Raw genomic sequence first — 27,995 nt, forward strand, 5'->3', positions numbered from 1 at the left:
AAAATGGCGGCTCCCATGACTTGGAGGAGACTGGTGTATTCTGTTTACACTCCGGTTTTCTCTGGAGTTTTCTCCAGGATTTCGGACAGGTTCTTTCGGAGACATGACAAGAGACGAAGGTAAATTCTGCATGGATTTTTGCCGGATTGAAAAATGTGATGAAGAAGCGTTAGTTTTGTGTTAGAGGTTAATATTGATTGCGTACTGGTATGACCAAATCATGGTAATAGACAGTTTTACATCCTCATTTAATTTATAATTACACTCAGTTATCCCAGTAACATGAACGTTTGCTGTACTGCAATGCTGATCATCATTTTATTAAAGTTGTAAGAACACTGATGTAGCGGGCTGTTACTTTATGACTGAACTGGGTGACCGTGTGATACCGACAGCGTGAAAATCACGTGGCTCCAACAGTGTTCCGTACTGTTATGTACAGTTATGTACAGACTAAATCATTTATTGCAACATTATTTTAGTATGGTGACACAGCTGTCTTATATTCACTCGAAGTGTCTTTCCTGCATTAAGGCATGTTTTGTTTCATTTTGTCCTATTTAAAATGAAAGCCACTACCCACTAAATGAATTGTATAGAACACGGTTACCAACACATAACCACACGTAGGCAGTTATAGCCTAGTGGTTAAGGTACTGGACTAGTAACCAGAAGGTTGCTGGTTCAAGCCCCACCACTGCCAGGTTGCTGCTGTTGGGCCTTGAGCAAGACCCTTAACCCTGTCACAGTACTGTAAGTCACTTTGGATAAAAGCATCTGCCGAAAATGTAAATGCAATCTGTATAGTTTGAGATCCATTGATAAACTCTGTGATTTCTTATTACACTTTTGTATGAACGCTTTTTGCTTCTCATTTGATACCTAAAAAGGTTAAAGAGCAAGAGTGTGTGGGTTAGTATTTTATTGTTGTTATGAAGGGAAGAAGTTATACTTCTTAGTTTTGTTCACACATCAGAAATCAAGCAGAAAGGTGTCACTATACTTTCACCATACAACCAGAGGGAGAAAGACAAAAAAGGTAAGATAAGACCTCTCAGCAGCAGGGAAGCAAGACCAGTAAGAATTTAGGGATGGATGAATGCAGCCAAAAAAAAAAAAAAAAAGTTGAAAATCAATGTTTGCTTGTATATGGATATGTGGTCTAGTGATCTGAATAGTTTCTGAAGCCACTATGTGTGTAAAGTTGGGCCATTTCGTAAAATGCAACAACAACAAAAATCTGTGGTTTGTTTATTCTTCTGTTTGTTCTAGTCTTTAAAAATGTAAAAGTGCAACTGACCAACTTAATTGGGTTTTGTAAATATAAACAAATTTAGAATTTGATCGAGAATTTGTAAACTCTCGGTCTGTGTAGAACAAGGACAGAAACCACTTCAGAATGTGTGTGACCTTGGAGCTCTCATACAGCACTACATGAGAAACCGTCATGTTACCCTGGCTTGGGAGTACTTTGAGAAACTGTTGCCACTTAACACAGTTTCCTCAAGAAATGCTACCTGAAACGCTACCACACCAAGGCAAAGCCATACATCAATTTGGGCCAGAACCACCACCAAGTTCTCTCAGCCAAAGCTCATCTCTGACCTGTCTGAAAGATAGTGGAATTGAGTGCTGTGGTGAGATGAATCCACATGTCAGCTTGCTTTCTGGAAAAAAAGTAAAATAGTTGCCTTGTTGAGTGTTAGTCATTAAATTCTAAATCTGTTTGTATTTACTAAACAAACTTAAGTTGGCCAGTTAAATCATTGGAAATATTTTCTTTGTACTTTTGTCAGTTAAATAAAGATTCAAGAGAATTCACACATCACAGTTTATTGTTTTTATTGCATTTTACATTTACAGCATTTGGCAGACACTTTATACAAAGCAACTTACAATACTGTGACAGTATATTATCTAAGCAATTGAGGGTTAAGGGCCTTGCTCAGGGGCCCAACAGTGGCAACCTGCCAGTGGTGGGGATTGAACCAGTGACCTTTTGATTACTAGTCCAGTACCTTAACCACTAGGCTACAACTGTCCTTACAAAATATACATCTATATACATGTTCAGAGGGTTCTCAGGCTCTACAGTTTCATACGTTGCATGTAAAGCTTTTACAGTTCCCATTTTCCCATACTGTGATGCTCATTTCTGCACTTTTTAACCACAGTTTTACAGTATACAACAGCAGTGTTAATTCTGTTATTCACTCATCAGCACTTATCATATAGTTCAATGTTCTGCAAACTGTTTAATGATCCTGGGTTTAGAGGCACAGAGGAACTACTGGAGAAAAATTACTATATCGTACTTTAATATAATGTATAATATTATTAAAGGCATTTAGATATTTAAAAGATGCTTATGCACTTTTTCCACATTTGATAAATATGAATTTAATTCAGGTAAACTTTTTTTAGTAAACTTTGTCACAACTTTACACAGATATGGGACCCCAAATTAGCAAGCTTGAGAATACAGTGGCATGAATAAAACACGCTCAAATGTATAAAAGAAACCTTTTAATAAAATACATGGAAAATAGGGAGCAGTAGAGTTAAGCTCTTAGGCCTAGTATAACACTATATAAAGGTGGAATTAAATATGTGGTGCATACTAAAGTACAGATCATTTATTTGTTTTCCCTCACTGCATTATCTACATCAGAACTGAGATGGGTTTGAGGTCATCCCAGAAACTTAGAATGCAAGACATTTTTGGAATGTTAGTAACAAGTGTCTTATAAGTTATCTGAGATAATGTTTAATGTACATTTATAGGAACTATTTTGTGATCAAATCTCTCTTTTGTGTTAACACAATCTAAATATGGTCTTTGCAATCTGCAGCCGTTTTTGTATCTATTACAACAAATCAATACACAAACTCGCTTCAGAATACAATTCATTGAAATGTGGAACTCGAGGTAAAGCACAGTCCTGTAACTCATACTTATCCTTTACTGTATTTGTATTTGTTTTTTTGGGTTGCTGTAGTCTGTACGGGGTCGTGGTTTCTTTGAGTCCCCTCATTTCTTTGTGTTCAGACAAAACAAAACAATATAAATTTGTGTGGTGAGAGTGGGTTCTTTTATAAAAATGTCTGGTGTTGGGTTTAGTGAACTCAACATGACCTTGATGTTGGCAGTAGATCTGAGTATGACTGGAGTCTTTCACACGGCTTGTAACTGCCTTCCCGTCAGCTGTGTACTGTCGTTTTTGGCTTTTATACTTGAAATTGCAAAACTACAATGTTAATAAGAACTGTTCTATCAAACAAATATCATTTCATTAGGTATGTATAACCAAGTATAAAGCCACCATCAGCCTTTACAGCTTGAACTAGCTTGGAACAGTGACATTCTGATCAGTAGTCCAGGATCAGTACTAGTTTACACCAGCCAGTGGTGAATTTATACAGAAAGTCTTATCACATGTGAAGCACACACACACACACACACACACACACACACACACCCCCCGTATTCTTCTGCCGCTGGTGTCAAGATTTGGCAGTGGGGTGCTAGTGTATATACACACTTCACATTTTGTAAGCATTTCTAGTCATACAACATAAGAAGATATTTATTTGCACATTTTTTTTCTATTGTATTTATGCATTTTCTCCCAATTTAGCATAGTCAATTTGTCTTCCTCTGTTGGGGGATCCCTGCACAGACGTCTCTCTATCCACAATCAGGATCCTTACACAGTGTTTGAAGACCCCACCCACATAGTCCGGTCGTCCCGCCCTAGCAGAAACATGTCTGCTGCAGGCACTGCCAATTGTGCCCGCTAGATGACGCCTCGCCAACCGGTGGCAATGCCGAGTTTCGAACGGAGGAGTTTAGAGTCTCGGCGCTGGTGTGCTAGTGAAACATCCCGCTGTGCCACCTGGCGCTTTTTTTTTTACACATTTTGAAAAACTTAATTTCTGTCTAAGTGGGTGATGGAGCCTATACCAGCTTTTCAATGGACGCAAGGCACCCAGTAACACCCTGGACGGGGCACCAGTCCATTGCAGGGCAGACACACATATACACACACACACACACCCATTCACCTATAGGGCAATTCAGTGTCTCCAATTAACCTGACTTCATGTTTTTGGGCACCCGAAGGAAACCCACGCAGACATGGGGAGAACATGTAAACTCAGCACAGAAAGGATCCGGACCGCCTGGCCTGGGGATCGAACCCAGGACCTTCTTGCTGTGAGGCAACAGTGCTCCCCACCGAGACACCATGCTGCCCCCTAGCTAGTCTCACAACCGAAATCCCATTTAAGATTTAGGGACAGTTTAGAAATTGTGAGTCACGGTTGGACCCATGTGGTCTTCGGGGAATAAAGATAATTTGACAGGAAAAAACATAATGCTGCAAAAGGCGAGTTAGTTCTTACTGTACAGGTATCAAAGCTGTATCTGTATCATATTATATAAAGTTTCTAAACTGCAGCTTTTGCTTTTTACAGCTGGCACATGATCTATAATCCAAGTCTCCAAGTGCCTCAGTGTTTTACAGTAAATACTATTTATTTAGTCCACAGAAGCACATGAGCAAATGTTTGCCTTGAAGGGATCTGGTGCAAGTTATCTGTCTTGTGTCAGATATTTTGTAATGCTGTAATTTTGGGTGAATGAGGTTTCCGCTATCTATCATCATTTTGAAAACTTTGACATTGTTTTCTAACCAGTGTCAGCATCTGCCTGTGTGGTTTTGTAACATCCCTATTAAACTCTGATTAAGAAACCTTTTAGTGTACAGTCACCTCTTACCAGGATGTTTGGTCATCATGCAAGTGTCTTTGAAGCTTGGCTCAGAATGCTTTACTGTAAGAACATTCATTTAGAAAGAAAAAGGAGCCGGACAATCTGGAAACATCCAGTTTTTAGGTACCAAATATATATATATATATATAACACACACACACACACACACACACACACACACACACACACACACACAATATATAAATTAAATTATTTTTTTTGCTTTTCTTTTTCTTTTCTTTTTTTTTTGCAATTTTCCTCCCAATCTAGTTACCCAAGTTATCCAATTACCCGACTGCCTTACGCTTCCTCTTTACTGATGCTGATCTCCACTGCTGATTGAGGAGAGTGCCCCCTCCGACACGTGTGCAGTAGCCGACTGCATCTTTTCACCTGCACAAGGCGAGTTCATATGTGAAGAGCCACACCCTGACCAACGCATTATCCTTCGACTCTGTGCAGGCACCATCAATCAGCCAGCAGAGGTCATAATTGCATCAGTTATTAGGTCCCTGCTCCGGCTCCCACCCTGTATGAACAACAGGCCAATCGCTGTTCATGTAGCCACCCAGCCCAACCGGATGGCAGAGCTGAGTTTCGAATTGACGTGTTTTACCGCTGCGCCACCTGAGCAGCTATAAAATATATTTAGCTAAAATATTAATAATTTAGCTTGAAGACAGAAAGGGTTACAAATATGAGCCCAAGAACAATATTATTACAAATAATTACTGGAGTTCTGGAATGGGAGGAGGATTTTAGTCCCTAAAATTAAAAAAAAAGATTAAACTCTTTAGATACATGACCCAGCCCTAACAACTCAAGCTGTAGCCTAGTGGTTAGGGTACTTGACTAGTAATCAGAAGGTCGCTGGTTTAAGCCCCACCACTGCCAGGTTGCTGCTGTTGGGCCCCTGAGCAAGGCCCTTAACCCTCAATTGCTCAGACTGTATACTGTAATAGTACTGTAAGTCGCTTTGGATAAAGGCGTCTGCTAAATGCTGAAAAGGTAAATGTAAATATCCCATTTAAGAATTAAAAAATTGAGTCACCGTTGGACCCCTGTGGTCTTTGAAAAGATTAGAGACAATTTGCCAGACAAACCACAATGCTGCAAAAGGTGAGTTAGTTCTTACTGTATAGGTATCTAAACTGCAGCTTTTGCTTTTTAGAGAACGATTTGGAGAACGACCTTGTCTTGTTCAACATTAGCACCCATCACTTCTACACTTGTATTTAAATTTAGAAGAAGGAAGTTACAATTTGTTTATGGTTTTAACACATTGTTCCATGTGGTATCAGACTAATAACTGTACATTCATCTTGACACCAGTAACCATTATATTTAATAGTAAAACAAATAATGTTTTTTTTATTATTATTTAACTTTGGCCTAAATATGCTGAAATAGGAACAATGGGAGTCTGAGGAAATCCATTAACCAGAAATGATCTCATACTAGCTCATGTTTTCAGACACGTTTCAAAATGCCAGCGCTTCACTTCCAGTATCATCATATTAAATAAAATTTTGACATCCATGTACAAAACTTGATAATAAAGTTATTCGCTGTATACAATATCTTTAAGAATTTTCTATAAGATTCACTAAATGTTTTCTTTTGTACTTTATTACCTTTTACTCTAATTGTTTTCATCGTCATTCCCTCTTCATTTTGTTCACCGCACAGGTCATCTCTGCTGCTTCTGGCACCTCTCCTGGCAGAGACAGACCATATCCCGCTGGTTCACTCCAGACCGCCTGGCTCTGCTGAGGGCCTCCACTCTTGCTTCCACTGGATTGCTGACCATGTGCCAGCTTTTAGGGTTCCAGGGGGCCGCGTTCACATCCTCCACTCGCCTGATGAGTTTTATCAGGTCATGAAGGTGTGTGTTTGTTTCCTAATTGTTAGAGTTGGATCTGTACCTGTATATCAAGCATTTCTCCATTAAGCGATAATTATTGCAGACAGTGTTTCACCTGAAATTTTTGAGATGTGTAGTTAAAATGTATTTGCCCTGCACTCAGTTTTTTGTATTTTTGCTAATTTACCACATTTAAAGTTTCAAATCTTCCAACTAATATTAATCTAAGATAAAAACCAATCTGAGTACACACAAAATGCAGCTTTTAACTAAGCATTTCATTTATTGAAGATAAAGACTTATTCAAAGCCCTCATAAGCCCCTCACAAATCTAACTACTGGTTGTGTCAAGCTTGGCAATAATGACCACAAACATTTGTGATAATTGCAGTGAGTAATTTACATCATAGTGGAGGAATTTTGGCCCACTTTTCTTTGCATAATTGTTTTAATTTAGCTGCTTTAGAGGATTTCTGGGCATGAACTGCCTGTTTAAGGTCTTACCACAGCATCTCAATGGGATTTAAGTCAGGACTTTGACTCAGCCACTCCAAAAACTCAATTTAGTTTCTTTTGAGACATTCAGAGGTGGACTTGCTTGTGTGGCTGAGATAATTGTCCTGCTCCATAACCCAACTGCGCTTGAGCTGTGGATATTCTCTGTCAGGATTTTTCAGGTTTCATCATTTATAATAAGTCATCCAGGTTCATGGAAACAAAGCAGCTTTTTGATCAGTGTTCGCTTTATGCCAGATGTTACAGGACCCATGTCTTCTAAAAGTCTCACGTTTAACGTATTAGTTTGCAGTATATCACCACAAAAGTCCTGGAGATCATCTAAATGTTTTTGGCTGATACAAGGAGAAATTTTTGTTCTTTTTGCTCAGCCGTGGTTTGTGCCTTGCAACTCTCCCATTAATGCCATTTTCGGACAGTGTCTTTCTTATTATGGAATTATGTACACTGACCTTGACTGATGCAAGTAAGTCCTGCAGTTCTGTACATGTTTTTTGTTTTTTTTTGTGATGACCTGGATAAGTTATTGTTGGGTTTTTGGTGAAATTTCGGTAGACCGGCTTCTCCTGGGAAGCTTCACCACTGTTCCCAGTTTTCTCCATTTGTGGATAGTGGCTCTTAATTTGATTGGCTGGAGTCACAGGGCTGTAACAATGGCTTTAGTAGCCTGCTTCACGTTGCCAGACAGGTTCTATTTAAATGATGTTTAGATTTAACAGGTCTTGCAGTAATCACGCCTGGGTGTGGCTAGTGTAATTGAACCCAACTGTCAATTCAGTTTGGTTAACTGGTTGATTAGTAGCTAAGGGGGCATTTGTTTTTTCATATAGGGCCAGATGATCTTTTTCTAATATTAACACAGTTTAATGATCTGAAACATAGGTGTGATAAATATGCAAAAATAGAAGACATTTGGTGGGAACTGTTAAGCACTGCTATTAAACAAACATGAGGTTGAGGTTACAAGGAAAAATCATTACCTTATAAGACATGACTAGGTTTTCAGTAAACTGGTTGTGAGACCTGTAGATCATGTTTTGTATGGGACTGATAAGGTAAGAAATTTAAAAGGACTGATTTCCTGGTACAGATGTAGGAATGTGACTTGCATCGTTTGTTGAAATTCAAATGATCGGACTATTGCATCTAAAAACTAGATTTTTGTCAAATGCATTAAATATACACTGATAAGACATAACATTATGACCACCTCTTTGTTTTTACACTCACTGTCCATTTTATCAGCTCCACTTACCACATAGAAGCACTTTGTAGTTCTGCAATTACTGACTGTAGTCCATATATTTCTCTACATACCTTTTTAGCCTGCTTTCACCCTTTTCTTCAATAGTCAGGACCACTACATAGTAGGTATTATTTGGGTGTTGGATCATTCTTAGCACTGCAGTGACGATGACATGTTAGTGGTGTGTTAGTGTGTGTTGTGCTGGTATGAGTGGATCAGACACAGCAGCTCCTGGAGTCCACTCTATTAGACACTCCTACCTAGTTGGTCCACCTTGTAGGTGCAAAGTCAGAGACGATCGCTCATCTATTGCTGCTGTTTGAGTTGGTCATCTTCTAGACCTTCATTAGTGGTCACACTAGGACACTGCCCACGGGGTGCTGTTGGCTGGATATTTTTGGTTGGTGGACTATTCTCAGTCCAGCAGTGACAGTGAGGTGTTTAAAAACTCCATCAGCACTGCTGTGTCAGATCCACTCATACCAGCACAACACACACTAACACACCACCACCATGTCAGTGTCACTGCAGTGCTGAGAATGATCCACCACCCAAATAATACCTACTCTGTCCTGGCTATTGAAGAACAGGGTGAAAGCAGGTTAAAACGGTATGTAGAGAAACAGATGGACTACATTCAGTAATTGTAGAACTACAAAGTGCTTCTATATGGTAAGTGGAACTGATAAAATGGACAGTGAGTGTAGAAACAAGAAGGTGGTCATAATGTTATGCCTCATCGGTGTATATTTATACATAAAATAGACTTTCCATCTATTTCTTTTAAGAGAATTTTGTAAATGTGAATAAAAGAACATTGTAGAAGTATAAAATTCTGCTAAATGGACCAACATTAATCAAATAAAATGGGTCTTTTTTACAGTTTTACACCTAAATGCTACATAATAATTGGTGTTTATTTAATCTGTCTAATAAATGTTTTACTGCTGTTATGCAAATTATTTACCAGCTGGTGTGACGCTATGATGATTAAGTGACATATAATATAGAATAATTATACTCACCTTTGCATAACTATATTTAATGGTAACAGAGTCATTTGCATTTTGTATTGTCAGTGTTTTGCCAAAATTAAATCTTTTTTATTTGAGACAGCAGGTGTCTTAGAAAATTATTCAATTAACAGTCTTCTTTTATTTATTTAACAACATTCCATCTATACCTTGTGGTTTGGTTTTGTATGTTAATTTAAACCTTCTTTGTTACCTAAGAACTACAAAATACATGTACTGGATAGCTGTTAACAACAACACAATGCTGGAAAAAAACTATTTCAATTTCTATTTCAATTGACGTCCTTAATACGAAGTGCATGCCTTTCATAAAATAGGGTTGGAAGTCAATCTAAAGAAGAGTTGACTTAATGAATCCAGTTCTTAAGAAGTGAAATAGAATATAGATTTATCACACACAGGCTGTAGATTTCTAGATTTTTAGATTTGATTGTTGCTGTCTGGAAACTTTTGTGGAGTATCCCAGCTTGGTGAAGTGCCCCTTAAAAAGGGAGGTTTAAGGGCATTGATGGGACTTGATAGTGACTGTTGGAAGGAGCCAGAAACCCTCAATGTTCATAAAAAGCCAGTCGAAACCAGTGAGCAATAACCATCCATTACTGTTATAGTTCTCATTATTATTTTCAATGATTTATTTTTGTTAGCATTGTTAAATTTAGGAGGTAGGCATCCAGACATGTTTTTAAATGTTTTTTTTTTGTCATACTGAATCACTGTTTGGTTAAAGGTAAGGATGACGCTCTGCCACAGCCCAAATAGCTTAGCCAGATACAAGTTATTAATTAGCCTATGGTCAATACAGTTTGTCCTCATATCACCTGTACCCTGGTTGGTCTTTTGAACATAAACATTGTTTAAAAGTCAGTGATTAACAGCACTTTTTCCTTCTTAAAAATAGGTAAATATGAAGTGGGTGTCTGTTTTGTTATTGTATAAAGAACATGTTTAAGCAAACCAAAACTAAAAGCAATCTACTGTTTGTGTTTCTGAAAAATGTATGGATTTTTTTTTATATTACACAAAGTTGCTTCATGAATGTCCTAGGATAAGCAAAAAAAACAAACAAAAAAAAGACTAGGTGTTCTAAATGAAATAGCTGTTTAAGAAATAAGCCTGGAGTTCCTAATCATGAGTGTTTTCTGCTGTACAGCTGTGTTTACTATCTCTTAATGTTAAACCCATGCCTCTCCCACACATAAAAATGTGGTCTGCTGCCCAGTTCCCACTGCTAAAAAGTTGGCTTCGGTGATTTTAAAGGCTTTTGTAAGGCAAGGTTTACGAGCTTTTCGTAGTGCTCTTTGGTCCCATAATTATTCTGTTGGGAAATCTGAAATGGATTAAGGCATATTTCAGCTAAAGTAGTCTACATCCTCTCTACCATCAGTGTAAATCATGGTGCGTTTGTGCCAATATTTATTGAACTTCTGTGTCCAGTAAGAATCTAAACTCTCCCAGACTGCTGATGAAAGTAGTGCACAGTATAGAATTACTAAGCTAAACAGTCACTTTGGCCTGTAGTCATGTTATCTGTGTTTTTCTTCAGGCACGTATCAGGACAGCCAAGAGTCGAGTGGTGATGGCATCCTTGTATCTTGGTACAGGACAACTAGAGCAAGATCTTGTATGTTTTCACCATGCATTTATTGTTTGAGTGTAATAATATTTGAATTAAATAACATTTAGCATTCCATTTATTTTTAATTAACAAGCATTAAGTTACTTTTAAGCTTATGCTTTGTTGGTGGTTTATCTCAAACACTTTTTGGCAGGTTGACTGTGTTGAAGAGGCACTGGAGCGTTCTCAGGAAGATACTGGTTCTGATTTTAAAGTATCAGTCCTTCTGGACTACACGAGAGGATCGAGAGGTTAGCAGTACTGTTAATAGAGTGTTAATAGAGCTGAACAGTGATTGCTCATCATGGACATTATTAGACAATGGTGAAATTTATTTTTAGGATTCAAGTTGACAAATGCGTGAACTTTTCATGTTTTTATTTCCTTCCTAATGAAACTTTGGCATCACTGATTTCCCAAAGCATTATTTTTTTATTGATGTGTGATGGGTGAATGATGAGTGAGCACTTTTTTTGTTTTACAGAAACTTAATAATCATGTCTGTATTAATTTAAAGAAGAATGCCTTTTTTTGTCATATATACATGTACACAAGTAGAGTGAAATGAAATTGTTTGGAAGCGGGGGTCAGAGCACCATTGTATGACGCCCCTGGAGCAGACAGGGTTAAGGGCCTTGCCTAAGGACCCAACAGTGGCAGCACATCAGAGCCTGAATTTGAACCTGCAATCTTCCGATTGATAGCCCAAAGCTCTACCCACTAGGCTACCACTGTGGGGTTCAACCAGTGGTGCAACCACTATATTAGCTGAATAAAGTGGCAGCATTACAAAAATAATGTGAGAAGTTTGGTTTTTTTTGGATTAATAGTTTAACACTACAATACAATACACTATTTGATACTAGTGTAACACTATTGTATCACTATTAAGCTGTAACAGTTACAGTGTATCACAAAAGTGAGTACACCCCTCACATTTCTGCAGATATTTAAGTATATCTTTTCATGGGACAACACTGACAAAATGACACTTTGACACAATGAAAAGTAGTCTGTGTGCAGCTTATATAACAGTGTAAATTTATTCTTCCCTCAAAATAACTCAATATACAGCCATTAATGTCTAAACCACCGGCAACAAAAGTGAGTACACCCCTAAGAGACTACACCCCTAAATGTCCAAATTGAGCACTGCTTGTCATTTTCCCTCCAAAATGTCATGTGATTTGTTAGTGTTACTAGGTCTCAGGTGTGCATAGGGAGCAGGTGTGTTCAATTTAGTAGTACAGCTCTCACACTCTCTCATACTGGTCACTGAAAGTTCCAACATGGCACCTCATGGCAAAGAACTCTCTGAGGATCTTAAAAGACGAATTGTTGCGCTACATGAAGATGGCCAAGGCTACAAGAAGATTGCCAACACCCTGAAACTGAGCTGCAGCACAGTGGCCAAGATCATCCAGCGTTTTAAAAGAGCAGGGTCCACTCAGAACAGACCTCGCGTTGGTCGTCCAAAGAAGCTGAGTGCACGTGCTCAGCGTCACATCCAACTGCTGTCTTTGAAAGATAGGTGCAGGAGTGCTGTCAGCATTGCTGCAGAGATTGAAAAGGTGGGGGGTCAGCCTGTCAGTGCTCAGACCATACGCCGCACACTACATCAAATTGGTCTGCATGGCTGTCACCCCAGAAGGAAGCCTCTTCTGAAGTCTCTACACAAGAAAGCCCGCAAACAATTTGCTGAAGACATGTCAACAAAGGACATGGATTACTGGAACCATGTCCTATGGTCTGATGAGACCAAGATTAATTTGTTTGGTTCAGATGGTCTCAAGCATGTGTGGCGGCAATCAGGTGAGAAGTACAAAGATAAGTGTGTCATGCCTACAGTCAAGCATGGTGGTGGGAATGCCATGGTCTGGGACTGCATGAGTGCAGCAGGTGTTGGGGAGTTACATTTCATTGAGGGACACATGAACTCCAATATGTACTGTGAAATACTGAAGCAGAGCATGATCCCCTCCCTCCGGAAACTGGGTCGCAGGGCAGTGTTCCAGCATGATAATGACCCCAAACACACCTCTAAGACGACCACTGCTTTATTGAAGAGGCTGAGGGTAAAGGTGATGGACTGGCCAAGCATGTCTCCAGACCTAAACCCAATAGAACATCTTTGGGGCATCCTCAAGCGGAAGGTGGAGGAGCGCAAAGTCTCGAATATCCGCCAGCTCCGTGATGTCGTCATGGAGGAGTGGAAAAGCATTCCAGTGGCAACCTGTGAAGCTGTGGTAAACTCCATGCCCAGGAGAGTTAAGGCAGTTCTGGGAAATAATGGTGGCCACACAAAATATTGACACTTCAGGAACTTTCACTTAGGGGTGTACTCACTTTTGTTGCCGGTGGTTTAGACATTAATGGCTGTATATTGTGTTATTTTGAGGGAAGAATAAATTTACACTGTTATATAAGCTGCACACAGACTACTTTTCATTGTGTCAAAGTGTCATTTTGTCAGTGTTGTCCCATGAAAAGATATACTTAAATATCTGCAGAAATGTGAGGGGTGTACTTACTTTTGTGATACACTGTATATTATATATAAATATAATATTTTATACAGATCAGGGAATGAGACACATTTTTTGCATATACGGTAGTGTTCACATGACCATAGCCGCACAGTGGTGACTACTCATAATGCTCAAGTGTTTAGGTCAATTAGAGTCATTTAATATAAAAAGCATATGCCAAATAAAAAATACAGATATTAAAATTATGGTAAACAGAGCAGAATGGCTTCTTGATTCCTACATAGTGCACTATGTGGCTGTAAGAAAAGGCTTTTATAATTGTCATGTTGATTGATAAATAGTCATTTTACGTAAACCACATCTTGTGGATGTGTGGACACACATCTCAAAAGCTGTTACATCCATGGTAATAATTGGTTCTTGCTGTAACCACACTCTCATTTACAAAGAAAGCATTAACACTACAAATAGCTTAATGTCTGTGAGCTCTGCTGGCAATTGCATCTCCATTCTATTTATTAAGGCAAATTTATGGATCTTCCTTTGTTGTTTTTGTTGTTTATTTCTTAAATTATTTTTTCTCTTGGTTTTGTCTGCATAAATATCACTGGGCTCAGTGCATCTAATCATCTCCTGCTCCTACTTGCTCTCTGCATTTTTAATAGTTAATAACCAATAAGACAGCATGTAAGAACATGATCTGAACTTAATTTCCATTACTGATTCCCACCTAGTGTCATCCTGATAAAGACAACTGAAGTGCATAGGGAAAACCCCATCTAATGTCATGCATGCTTTTTTAATGACTGATTAAACTGTCACTACCGTGTGTGTGTGTTTATGGGTGGCATTTCGCAATCTCTTCTGCACTGCTAATTTCATGGTGTTTCACAAAGAACAGTTTTCATGTAAAATTTTATTGCCTAGTACAGGGAAGAATGATTAGGAATTCTTGTGTAGCAGCAGAATTTTCCGCTAGCACACCAGTGCTGAGATTCTAAACTCTTCGGTTCGAAACTTGGCGTTACCACCGGTCGGCTGGGCGGCATTTAGCGGCCATAATTGGCAGTGACTGCAGCAGACATGGTTCTGCTAGGGTGTGATGATCGGAGATTGGCAGATAAAGAGGTGCCTGTGCAGAGTGCATAGGTGAAAAAGGATTTCGCTAAGGGCTGCACGCAGGTCGGAGGACGCGTGAGCAGCAATATACCCTCCTTGACTGCAATCGGCAATTTCTCATCAGCAGAAGTGAAATTGACTGCACTAAATTGGGAGAAAATGGGAGAAAATGCATAAATAAAATGGGAAAAAAAGAAATCCTTGTGTAATACTATCAGTTCAAGTCTGTTATGTGACAACATCTGAAAATTAAAGCCCAAATAAGAATTATGATGGATAAACTTTTCTTTAAAATTGGCTATCTATATATAGCACACTACCTGTTCATTAATGGTTGGATTTGCTTGTGTAATTTGTCTAGGGAAAAATAATTCTCGTACAATGCTGCTGCCATTGCTTCAGAGATTTCCAGAGCAGATGCGAGTGTCGCTGTATCACACACCAGACCTACGTGGACTGCTTCGTCTTCTGGTGCCTGAGCGCTTTAACGAGACCATTGGTGTGCAGCATATTAAAGTTTACCTGTTTGACAACAGCCTTATTATTAGTGGGTATGTATGTGTGTGTATCTGTCTGCCCGTCTGTCTGTCTGTCTTTCTGTTGTAGTTGTAGCCTAGCGGTTAAAGAACTGGCCTAGTCATCGAAGAGCCGCTGGTTCAAGCCCCACCACTGCCAGGTTGCCACTGTTGGACCCCTGAGCAAGGGCCTTAACCCTCAATTGCTTAAACAATATCCTGTCACAGTACTGTAAGTCACTGGATAAAAGCGCTGCTAAACATCAAAAATGTAAATGTTTCTCTCCCTGTCTCTGTCTTTATGTTTTTTTGTTTATGATGGCTTTTAAATAGTGATGTAGTAATGCCATAGTAATTATAATGTGGATAAAATAACAACTAAATTACTCATATGGTTAAAAAGTGCAAATTTTGAACACATTTTACACCATTATGTATTTCACAAATCGGCTAGTTAATTTCTTAAGCCAGTCTGTAATGTTCTTTTTCCTGCAGAGCTAATCTGAGCGACTCCTACTTTACAAATCGTCAGGACCGTTACGTGCTGTTAGAGGACTGCCAGGAGGTGGCTGATTTCTTTGCTGAGCTGGTGCGAGTTGTGAGTGATATTTCGTTACAGCTTGCACCTGATGACAGCGTTCACATGATGGAGGGGATGGTGCACCCCTACAAAGGTAAGTGCCATTCATTGATCTTTAATAATATTTTCATCCTGATCAGGGTCGCTGTGGGTCTGCTGTTACCAGGAAACACTGGTAAGGCACTTTGGACTGGGCCCTAATCTATCACAGCACAACACTTACTCACACCTAGACTCACTTTAAAGTAGCCAGTCCACCTTTCGTATTTTATGGGGGGGGAACATGCAAACCTCCTTACACTGATCGATGATGAGGCTTAATACCAAATTGGCAGCTCTGGAGCTGTACTGTAACTACTCTATCAACAGTGACACCAAAGGAAAGTGCCACTATTTGGAACACAACAATGGTAAGAAGTTATTTATAGTGTATATTTTCTTTGTATTGTTCTTAGGGAAGTTTAAAGATGATGTCTCAAATGATCTGCTGAGCACTTGGTATGAGCTGTTGGTAGAAGACACATCCTGGCACGCCCTTATACATTAACATACCAGGATTAGATCTCTTGATTGTAGTTAAAATTTGAAAGGGCATTTCCTTGTAGTGCCTGCATTTCCTCTCTGCCATCAGGTTTTAAACAGGCTTATTAAATAATCTGGTAGTGGCAGTGGTGTGTCTTATTGTGATTATTCTGTTGCTTTTGTAAAAGCCTTACTGGCATGTTAACATTGTTTACAACATGATTTGAGTGCCTGTGTGTTTTAATCACCAACAAAGATCTATTTAAAGCAAAGTAAACAGGTTTAGTGCTTACAAAGGTTTTCTGATACATTCAGTGATAATTTACCAGGCTTAAAAATTACTAATGAATATTTAATATACTCTCAGTCTATTCATCCACTTTAAATTTAAACACAATTTACACTTTGTATATATACAAATAAGTAAAGTATGCATTTGTAATTATAACAAATGTTAAAAAAAACCACAATTAATAGGGGAAAGTACTTAATTGCTGTATTAAGTGTGTAAATTACACAGTTTACATTTACGAGGGATCTTCAAAAAGTTTTGGCACTTTTATATTTTTGTTTGAAATGGTAACGGTGGGAGGAGTAGTAATTGGCCGTGTCTGAGAGACTGTCTGAGCTTTTAGTCTGGATTTAGTGCCATCTGATTTTCACCTTTTTGACCTCTCAAAGAAGCGTTAAGGGGAAGAAGATTTTCTTTTGATGAATGTGAAAGCAGCGGTGCATCAGTGGCTACGTGCTCAACCAAAAATTTTTTTTGCTGATGGCATTAAAACATTGGTAGGACGCTAGGAAAATGCATCGGAAGGTGACTATGTAGAAAAGTGATGTCATTTGTTTTTGAAGTTCTTAATAAATAGAGTTTTAAAAAGTGCAGAAACTTTTTGAAGAACTCTCATAGTTATACAAAGAAGCATGGCCATAAACCCTTAATAGAGCCCACCATAAGCCAAATATTGCTGTGCAAACTGCTATGATATTGCATGTGTCAGTATCTAAAAAATCATGTTATATACTTATTTATTTTTATCAACGATATTCAAATATTTAATAAACCACAATAATGTCTGTACAGTTTAAACTTCACTGAGGCACAGTGTGCTAAAATTTCGGTGTAAAAAAACAAAACAAATCTGATTATATTTGAAAAGATACAACTCAAGTCACAACCCATCGTTTTTTATTGACACGGAGAAGCAGTGGCAGTAAAGTCTTGCAGTAAGGTAAAAGCTGCACAGCAACATGGGTCATGGGAACCTGCAGGAGATTCACGCTCTCCATGTATATGTGTGGGTTTTTTTCACCTACAATCTAAATTTGCAGTTGGTCGGTTGCCTCTTTAATTTTAGGGTTTGGTGATGGACTGTTGCCCTGTATTATGCCATGCACCCAGGGTTTTGTGTTGTGCAGGACCAGCTGTGGCTCTGATCTGATAGGAAAGTGTGAGACAAACAAATGTGAGATGGATCATTCAAAAGTAAAAAAAAAAATGTTGGGAACACTTTCGGCTAAAACATTTAGATGGCTTCCCGAGCTCAGAGGTCAATGCAGACAAGTGCATGAGCGATTACGCTCACTCTGTAAGATTATATCCGTAATCCAAGCACCATCACTGAGAAGCCAGCGCCAGACCATGACATAACCGCTCCAGAACGGCACTACCGTTTATCACACATCCCAGAAATAGAGTGGTGATGTCACTTCACTGGTGGTAAATGATCTGTGAACGGACGGGGTGAGGTAGGGAGGGTGGACTGGATAGATGAACGGGAAGCAGAGATCCAGGACTTGCTGGAGTCTGTTGAGAGAGTGATATAATATCAAGGAGAGATGAGCTGATGTGCAGATAGGAAAATCTATACATGAAGTCTAAAGGGGAAACGAGGACCATGGCATGTCATTTAAATGAATGATGGGACAATTTTTCACAACCATGTGTGTAACTGCATTACTTATAAACCTCACACCTCCAGAACAAATTACACACAGGAGTGGTAATGAAAGAGGACACACTTACACTGAGCCGGAATGGCCTATTGAGAAGCCTATTTGCTGAGTGTGCACTTCATAGCCCATGTAGCTCCAGTAATCGAATCCGCCCGCCTGTCGGTAAAAGCGGCTGAACTTGCAGCCCTCTTAACTGGATGTGTTTGGTCCGCCGAGGCTTTAGAGGCTTGGGGTTTCTGGTGCACTGCCTGTGGGGAAAGCCCCAGCCTTTACCAATAAAGGCAAGCTTGTTTGCTCCACTTCATATTTGTGGCTTTGGAAGTTTTGATGACTGGACAAAGCAAGCAATCTTCCAATCAGACCGTCCCACTCCACTTCTTAACACATCCATGCTGTGTAGCATCCAACCAAACTGGCCCCAGATCATTATGATTTGCCCATCCTTTGAACTAATTCATTATTTACAGATTGCCTTTCTTTCTATGACTCATCACGCCACATTATGTCTAGCACAGGCGCCAGGCTTTGACAGAGCGCCTTTCCAGATGGTCAGCAGTTATTGACCTGCGCCTCTGAGGTTTGGATCATGCATTTGCTGGATTCTTATATGAGCATTGGCCTCTCTGAGATGAATGGTGCACCTATCAAATGTAAAAATCATTCGGGCACTGGGTTACATTTGAGATACTGTGTTGTAATTTCTGATCTGATCTGATCTGATTCAAAAGCCAATCTTGCCTAACAGAATGCCGATCCAGCATTTTGGCCAGTATTGGCACTGGTACTGATACTTGGTATTGAATTAGAAAATCCCTAGGTAGAAGTGTTTTACATATTGGCATCGTGGCTTAACAGGTGGTGCAGGTGCTGCACAGATCCAGGGAGCCAGGTTTGATGTTTGTGTGCAATTAGCATGTCCTCCACATCTCCACATGATTACAATGGCTTCCTTTCAAATACCAAAAATGCCAGTAGGTAGATTGACTACTCCAGACCGTTCCTAAGTGTAACAGTAAAATGTTTAGTGTTTGTTTCCCTGTGATGGATAGGTGTCTTGTTCCTGGTTTGGTCTCAGTATTTCAAGCTGTGCTCTAACCAGGATGAAGTGACTAATAAATGTTATGATTGTCTTATATACACCAAATCAGGCATAACATTATGACCACCTTCCTAATATTGTGTTGTTCCCCTTTTGCAGCCCTATATGCAACAAACTGTGGTGCACTGTGTATTCTGACACATTTCTATCAGAACCAGCTGTAACTTCTTAAGCAATTTGAGCTACAGTAGCTCGTCTGTTGGATCGGACCACACAGGCCAGCCTTCGCTCCCCATGTGCATCAGTGAGACTTGGCCGCCCATGACCCTGTCAACGGTTCACCACTGTTCCTTCCTTGGACGACTTTTGATAGATACTGACCACTGCAAACTGGGAACACCCCACAAAAACTTCAGTTTTGGAGATGCTCTGACCCAGTCGTCTAGCCATCACAATTTGGCCCATGTCAAACTCGCTCAAATCCTTACGCTCACCCATTTTTCCTGCTTTTAACACATCAACTCATAAAATGTTCACTTGCTGCCTAATATATCCCACCCATTAACAGGTGCCGTGATGAAGAGATAATCAGTGTTATTCACTTTACCTGTCAGTGGTCATAATGTTATGCCTAGTCGGTGTATATTTGTGTAATAATAATATTACAAACAAAAAGTAATTTAATTGGAATTTAAAAAGTGTAATATTTAATATCTACAAGAAACACATTCCTAAACAAATGTTGAAATGTATTAATTAGATTTTTTAAAAAGTGTATTTATTTTGTGATTCTCAGGTAATCGGGTAGATTTCTCAGCATCAGCAAAGCAACGAATCATGGAAGTAGTGAACACAGCCCAAGCACGACAGCACATGCTGGAGTCAGATTCTGACTCCAATGTGGGACTTGAAGAGGAGGAAAGCGACACCTGGGTTTTCCCGCTTGTGCAGATGAAGCCGCTGGGTATCCAGCTAGATGAGGAGGTAACACAGAGACTGTTGATGGGGGCTGGCGAAGACTCCATTGTTTACTTAACTTCAGGCTACTTCAACCTGACACAAACCTACATGAGGCTGGTTCTGGGAGCTGCAGCAGATTACCGCATCCTCATGGCTTCACCTGAGGTGAACGGCTTCTTCGGAGCCAAAGGGGTGGCAGGTGCCATTCCTGAAGCCTACATCCATCTCGCCCACCAGTTTTATGACAAGGTACTGTTTATTACTTCATTTATAATTCTCTGTTTATCTGGGCTTAAATTCTAAGCTACTCTGGGTTATTTAGGTAACATCTGTGTACCACTTCTTATTAGGAATGAAAGTGGTTTGAATCAGACATGCTGCTGCAATAGAGATGCACTTACTGTTCAGGATTTTTATGGCCAATTCAGATTTCTTTACAGCTTTTACTTAATTAGCTAATTTTTTTTGCTTAATTAGCTGCTCTTTTGAAGGCTGAACACGATCGTTTTTTAAAACTGATTTTCCAACATAAATTAAAGTATTTCAGTACAGAGGAAAGTGGTTGTTGAGTACAGTAAGTTATTCATCATTTTGTTACAGTAGTTATTTACATCTTTATTCTTTTAGCTGATATTTTGGTCTAACAGCAACATTAGGATGAAGCATATGCTGATTATAGTATAAACCAAATACTATACTATACTATACTATATATAAATATTTAACCCCCACAGAATATAAGGATTTGTAACTTTAAAGTTTTCTGCAGAGCTACATTTAGCTTTAAACTGAGTATTTGTTAGTTGAACAATACAGCAAATGATGAACAAAGATAATAAATGTGGTATTTTAGAGCAGCAGGATATTTTGTTAATACCATTTGTTAATGATGACCTAAAGTTGGATTAAACCATTGGGAACTCAAAAACGACCCTTAATTTGCCAAGCCACCAAAGATTCAAGTGTATAAAGTGTGTTTGCATCATAATGAAAACTAAGGAGCTGTCAGAAGAACTAAGAAAGGAGATTATTTAATTGCACCAAAATGGCAGTGGGTATAAGAAAATCTTCAAGACCTTAAACATTTCTAGAGACACCATTGTGAGTATTTTTGGAAGTTCCAAACTTATGGCACAGCAGCAAACCTGCCTGATTGACTTAACAACCAAGAACTTCATGACCAGATTCCACCACATGCCAGTGTTGACCATGAAGCACGGGAAAGGTTGACTGTAATACACCATATGGAATTTGGCCTGTCGGGTTCAGTGACACAGGTCTATAGAGCGATTGATCAAAACTGGATAGCGGTTTGTCTGGCGCAATAAAGGCAAGGACTATGACCACGGTCATTGATGGAGGTTGGTCATTGATGTGGGAAGGTTTTTCTGCTAATGAAACTTCAAGCATGACCTGAGTTCATGGTAACACCAAGGCAATTTGAGGAAAAATGTGAAGCCTTCTGTGGTGACATGGAACCTTGGTGATAATTGGACATTCCAGCAAGACTGTGATCCAAGTGCACTTCCAAAGTCAACTAAAGCTTGATTAAGGAAGCAGTTCTGGAATATCCTGGAGTGGCCTTCTTAGTCTCCAGCTTTAAATTTCATACAAAAATCTTTGGTCGGATTTAAAGAAAGCAGTTGCAGCACTAAACTCATCACACCTCGGTGAGCTGAAAGTTTTTGTTTGAGAGAAACGGGTGAAGATTCAACAAGAGAGGTTCCAGAAGCTTGTTAGAACTTGCCGAAATCCCTTAATAAAGGTTATCAAAGTGAAATGATGTTCCACCTAGACTGGGTTTGAAGAACTAGATGTTTCATTAGATGTCAAATAATGTTATTAAAATTGCTTGTATGAATCAATACATATTCATTTTAGTGATAATATTCTCATTACTCTCTTTACTAAGATGTCTTGTTGTATATTTTCATTCGGTTCTATACAAATCACCATAATACCTTTTATGATGAAGGGGTTAAATTTTTCTGCAATTGTATCTATACATCCTTAGCCAGAAGCTAATGAGAGGAACACTAGGTGTATCCTTGTTTATAGGTAAAATGCTTCTATTATCTTTATATAGGTGTGTGAGCTGGGTCAGCAGGGTCGTGTTCACCTGCATGAGTATCATCGGCCTGATTGGACTTTCCATGCCAAGGGTGAGTGGTATTTGCTCTAGTTAATATCAGCACCCTGTATAATTAGCGGTACTTTGGGTTTCAAATCCAGATGTGTGACCTGTTATTGACAAGTGTCACTACTCAGTAGTGGAGATATGAATCACTACCTTCTAGACAGTAGGGACAGGAGGCCTAGAACGCAATGGCATTATTAGGGCATGTGATCTGATCCACTTTTGAATATAAGACACACCTGTTATAAAGCAGGCCACAGTCATACCCATGATAGTCCGTACTTCCTGCGTGCAAAGAGTCAGCTCTGTCTGGGGCATTTCCTGCCTTTCACCCAGTGAATAAGCCCAGATGACCCTGACCAGGATAAAACAGTGGTGAAATGTGTGAATGATCTATCAATAATGAAGTCAGCCTTTGAGTCAGTTATTTTTCCATACCTAACAAACTACCTCGAATACTCAGTTGTGCCCATAGTTTCTTTTCCAGGAGGTGAAGGTTGGGAGTGAGAGAGGTGAGAGACCAGAATAGATTAAGGAAAAGACTTAGAGTTCAGTAAATAAGGGCAGCATCAGTACAATTCAATTTCACGCTCCCGTTGAGAAGTCCTGCTTTATTAGATAAAGCCTTGTCAATACCATCATTTCTAGTAAACACAGGAGCAGAAGTGGGAATAGACAGGCTGCAGAGGTCCTCTTGGTCAAGCAGGAAAAAGAATCAATGACCATTAACTGGCATTCTGGCCCTTGGCCTACGAGGGACCTATTCACCCCAGGCCAGAGCCAATGGGCTGCGAGGAATGAGTGAGAGATGGACAGAGGCTGGCAGAGAGAGAACATGCGTATGAGGTAACTCCTTTAACTAGAATGTTTTGAAATTGAGTAGTTCAGGCACCGACTAGGCTCCAGTTACCTCAAAGTCTTTTGGGATCCATAATTGATAGTTTGCACGTACAAGGAAATCCTGAGTAATGAAGTTTTGAGTGGCTTCCCGACAGTTGCGTTACCTGATACCCGGCTTCCATCAAAAAGAATGCTACCTTACGATAAAATCCTTCTCACACAGATGTATAATAGAGGGAGCTATGTACAGATCATTCCTGTTTGGAGAAAAATATATACATAACAGCCTGTTCAATTTTATCCTGTCATTTTTAATTATGTAAATAGCACAAATTGTATATTTTTGATGGCTGCTGTCTTTGCACTGAAGACATTAGAAGGATCTGTTTGTTCTGATATGCCAATGTATCATATTTCATGTTCTGAGTTTCCTGTAAGAGCTGAATGGAGGTCACGTGCAGTCGAGCTCACAAACACAGTGCCAGCAGTGAAACGCAGCCAAATTGAAGGAGTGCTATTTAATCTGGGTAATGTTCACACAGACCCTGGTAATTATAGATGCTCGTGATTCCTCAGGGCAACAAAACATGAATGGTGGCTTGAGCAAACACAGCATGTGATTAAATATTTCCGAGAACTTCTTATTCTAAATCGTATTACTTTATTTTCTTACAGGACTCTGGTACTACCTAAAAGGAGATGAACGACCCTGTCTTACTCTTATAGGATCCCCCAATTTTGGTTATCGTTCCGTGCACCGGGATATAGAAGCCCAGATTGCCATAGTTACAGAAAATAATCAACTCCAGACTCAACTGCAGCAGGTTTGATTCACTCTCGCATAATGTTAAGTGAACGTTAAGCTAAATATTAAATCATTAATCACTAATGTTAATGCATGTTGTGTATTCTGTACTACACTGTTATGGTAAACATGCATGATCCTTCTGGGAAACCTCAAATAAGTGGTAATAAATCCTGAGTAACCATAAATGGGGAGAGTGGCTTTATAACTATTTGGATGACTTGAAGTTCCTGTCAGTGCTTATCAGATGGAGGTTATATAAGCTTACAGGTATGGCAAACCGCTTACATTGTCTGATGAATGAGTATGTACACATTACTGGGCCAGAGATTGTTCATTCATTTCATCAACAGGAACAGAAAATGATGAATGATTTACATTGTTAAGGAATTTTGTTCTGTAGTTTAGACGTGTTTAGATGAAGGCAAACTCACTTTAATAAGCTGTGATCATATACTTACACTATTTTTAGCTTGTCTATTTTATTTTTTATATTTTGTCATCCCCATAAGCTCTTATTGCAATGGTTCACTTTACACTCTGTGTAAAATAATATATTTTTTTATTTACAGGAGCAGGAGATGCTGTATCAGAGGTCCACAGAGGTGTCAAGCTCCACCTTTCAGCAACCTGACCGCTATGTTAAGTTATGGGTAAAGCTCGTTACTCCTCTGATTAAGAACTTCTTCTAAGAATCGCCTGCCTGGATCATCAAAGTGCTTTCAGTCTATAGCAGGTTTGTAAATCTATTACGGGTCTTTATTAATTAAGTACCAGGAAGCATCTGCCTTTTTAAAATTAAAATTTATTTTGTGTATATTAGTCATTTGTAATTTATTTTTAATGTGCATTCTTACAACTCTCTCTGGTCTGTACATTGTGTTTATTATTATAAGCTTGTGCTAAAACAGACATAAACAAGCTACATTACTAACAGGTCCTGGGTTTGATTCTTCTGTGGAACGTGTTGAATTTGCATGTTCTCCTTAAGTCTGCATGGGTTTTCCCTGGGAGCTCTGATTTTCTCCCAGTCTAAATACATGTAAGTTAGGTGACTTGGAGATGCAAAATTGCCTGTGATGATGTTTAACATGAACCTGTTCTGCCATGTCATGAATGTAACCACATGATGTTTAAATTATAATAAATAAACTTGTTTAGAAACTCAAGCTTAAATGTAATTTGTTTACACATTTTAATTGGTCACTACGGAATTATCACTTGTTACTTAAAAGTTACAATGTGCATTATACCAGATTGCATTATACTAAATATGCAGCCTGTTTCATCAGTACCTGAATTGTCTAGCCTTTACATAGAAACAAATCTTACAAAAAGAGCAATCAGCATTTTGGTATGGCTTGTTTGACCTGGTGTGTTGTTTCACATAGTGAACTAAAAGTTTCCATGAATGTGGCTACACTCAGAACCCACACACAAAAGCTGGCAGACAGTGGGTTTTTAAAGAATCCACAAAGTCACTGCAGTGGTTCCCCGAGCCCAAATCCTGTCACAGAGCTGAGTGGTACGCAGTGTGGCCAGACCACAGGACAGACTTGGCTGTATGCTATTCCAGTGTTTTGAGGCTCTAGCAACTGGGCTGCACAGCCAGTGACCTCCTTCAGCCCTATGCTGATAACATCTGGAGCTGGTTACAACTGTTGTATTTAAGATTCTACAGCTAGACTACAGCAATGTTTGTAGATTCTTATGCTGTTACACTGCCACCTTGTGATTGTTCCTGGCTTGCATTATAAAGCAAAATGAAGCAATTTGACCGTCAATAGAAATGTATTATCTAGTTAACTCTTAAGATATAAAGATAATCTGCTAGCAGCAAAGATTTTGTTTTAAAATGTTTTAGTGATGTGAAGCACTATGTTTGAGCAAAAGCATTTTTTAAACACTGAGAAGCAGACAGAAAAGCTTGTACCCACTTAGTTGATTTCTGTTTAGTTTTTAAGTTAAAGGTCCATACATAAGTGGGCCCTTCACAAACACCTCTTATACACAGGACATCCATATACATTATTTTCTGTTTGACTACAGGAATGGCTTTAACAAAGATGACTGACAAGGCTGTGGACAACTCCTTGCCCCTGACTGGGTGTCCCAGCGAGCTCCTGTGAAGTTTTAACTGAAATATTCTTTTTTACTTCGTTGTGCAGACTTACCAAAGAGCACTGTGTAATTCATCCTTATGAGCTACAACAACTGGAATGCTTAGGTATACTTGTATTAAATGCAGGCTATCCGAGCATTAATTCAGTTTACCACGTCTATTTTGTGCCACTGTTGTCACTGAAATGATTTTCTTAACATTTAATGCTATGGACACAAGCAAGAAAAATATGATAAAGAATAATTAAATGTGAGATTGAAAATCAAATATAAGAAAAAGTGACATTCTAAGGCAAAAAAACTTAGGCAAATGGGATAAAACAATCAGGATTGTTCCTTATTTTGATGACCTGAACCTATATCACAGGCTTAACAGGAGTCAAAATTCTGCTCCTATCGACAACTGGGGCCAAATTGAGGTAAAAGATACACAAAACATCACACACTTGTTCTGATTCTTCTTACTTATATTTTAATCAGCACAGATTTGAGACAGTTAACTGCCATATATACATTTAAATGGTTTAAGTGTCTATAATTTCATTTTAACGTTTTTTCTTCTTTTTCTTGCCCGAACCCTGCACAACTGCAAACCAAATCATGTCTTATTAAGATATTTTCAGTTCTCCATTAGCACCTTTCCTACTAGTTTTGGGGTGCTCACATAACACAATGCTCCAGCCAGTCTCAAACATTTTTCAGATGTCAAGCCAGAGAGCAACTGAAAGCTAGTGTAAATGCTATTATTTTTTGTTAGCATTGTTTGTCAGTTGCTGAGCTGTGGTTTATGTTTTTTTACTGCACAGTACACAAAACAAAGAAAAAAAAACAGCTACTCATCTTGCAGAGGTACAGTATTCTGCAAACGTTTGTCCACACCTGGTCAGATATTATGCTTTGTTGATTCTCTATGTAAAATAAGTGAACATTGTTAACGTACTGTGAAAGAAAGTTACAAGATTATTAATATTAAAAATATAAGAATCAGAAAATAAATAGCACCCACATTTGTTTAAAAAGTCTGTATTAAAAATAATTCCAAGTAAACAGTGTTAATGCTAACAAACCTATGATAATAATTTAAAAAGAACAGTGGCGTTCAACTGACAACTAAAACAATAAAAACACAAATTTGAATAGGGTTGAAGCCCTTTACAATGTAGGTCTGAAAATGCTGCATTAGATTTTTTACACATGACAAAGTCTGCTAAACTAAATATCCTCGTGTAACATGAACACAAACCATTGTATTTCGTTCATGGTACTTGCTTTTACCCCTGGAGTGCTAATAATTCTACTGCAAACAACCCAGAATGAATGTTTAAATCTTTGTGGAACTTACAGGAGTTAAGAACCTTTGTAGTAAATCATTTCAATATCAGTTTACCACTATGTAAATTATGGATGTATTTGTTTTAAGATTTTAATATTAAAAGTCATATCTGAGAATCTTTGCTTTTATGGTAAAAAGTCTATTAATAAAAGCCTTATCTACAGATATTTATTTATTGGGTATTATTACACATTATGTATTTTCATGTAGACTAATGTTTGGTTGTGTAGCTAGTGTTTATAAAAATTAAAAGTGTTCAATAAGCTTTGGTTTAATTCATGTTACACTGTACACCACAGTACACCGTACGTACCTTATATAAAACAGATCATGGATAAAAGCCCCTTCTCTGGATGGATTAGTCAGATATTCTCGATTCTTCTTAGTCACCACAGCCAGACATCTTATCTAATGGCCATTCATTTTTTTCCTAGCAATGGACTGCATCATGGCAGTGAGGTTAAAAAAGCTTGTCAGCCAAACTGTAGCAGACATGGCAAAGTCTGCTGTCCATGTCTCTAGTTCATATG

At 38.8% G+C, this 27,995-nt stretch overlaps 1 protein-coding gene across 2 annotated transcripts; it reads left to right on the top strand.

Annotated features, from left to right (window-relative positions):
• LOC134321318 (CDP-diacylglycerol--glycerol-3-phosphate 3-phosphatidyltransferase, mitochondrial) lies at positions 1 to 27,612 on the top strand. 2 transcript variants are annotated; one of them, XM_063003002.1, is made up of 11 exons: positions 1 to 119; positions 6,464 to 6,659; positions 10,978 to 11,055; positions 11,204 to 11,300; positions 15,019 to 15,208; positions 15,668 to 15,846; positions 20,066 to 20,478; positions 22,316 to 22,391; positions 23,882 to 24,030; positions 24,584 to 24,747; positions 26,061 to 27,612. In XM_063003002.1, exons 1-10 carry the CDS (start codon positions 4 to 6, stop codon positions 24,701 to 24,703), a joined length of 1,614 nt encoding a protein of 537 aa, XP_062859072.1. In that variant the 5' UTR covers positions 1 to 3; the 3' UTR covers positions 24,704 to 24,747; positions 26,061 to 27,612. The 2 variants fall into 2 exon arrangements, with proteins under 2 accessions (XP_062859072.1, XP_062859071.1); XM_063003001.1 differs by lacking the exons at positions 1 to 119; positions 6,464 to 6,659 and adding an exon at positions 10,742 to 10,829.
• The last annotated feature ends 383 nt before the right edge of the window (positions 27,613 to 27,995 follow it).

Source organism: Trichomycterus rosablanca, chromosome 10 (genome assembly GCF_030014385.1).
Source record: "Trichomycterus rosablanca isolate fTriRos1 chromosome 10, fTriRos1.hap1, whole genome shotgun sequence".
Classification (NCBI taxonomy): domain Eukaryota; kingdom Metazoa; phylum Chordata; class Actinopteri; order Siluriformes; family Trichomycteridae; genus Trichomycterus; species Trichomycterus rosablanca.

Bases quoted from the DNA above. Each gene is read 5' to 3' on its own strand.
- LOC134321318 (XM_063003002.1), top strand. From the start codon at position 4: ATGGCGGCTCCCATGACTTGGAGGAGACTGGTGTATTCTGTTTACACT. The intron at 11,056-11,203 runs GTATGTTTTCAC...ACTTTTTGGCAG, and splicing joins GACAACTAGAGCAAGATCTT to GTTGACTGTGTTGAAGAGGC. The intron at 11,301-15,018 runs GTTAGCAGTACT...TAATTTGTCTAG, and splicing joins CTACACGAGAGGATCGAGAG to GGAAAAATAATTCTCGTACA.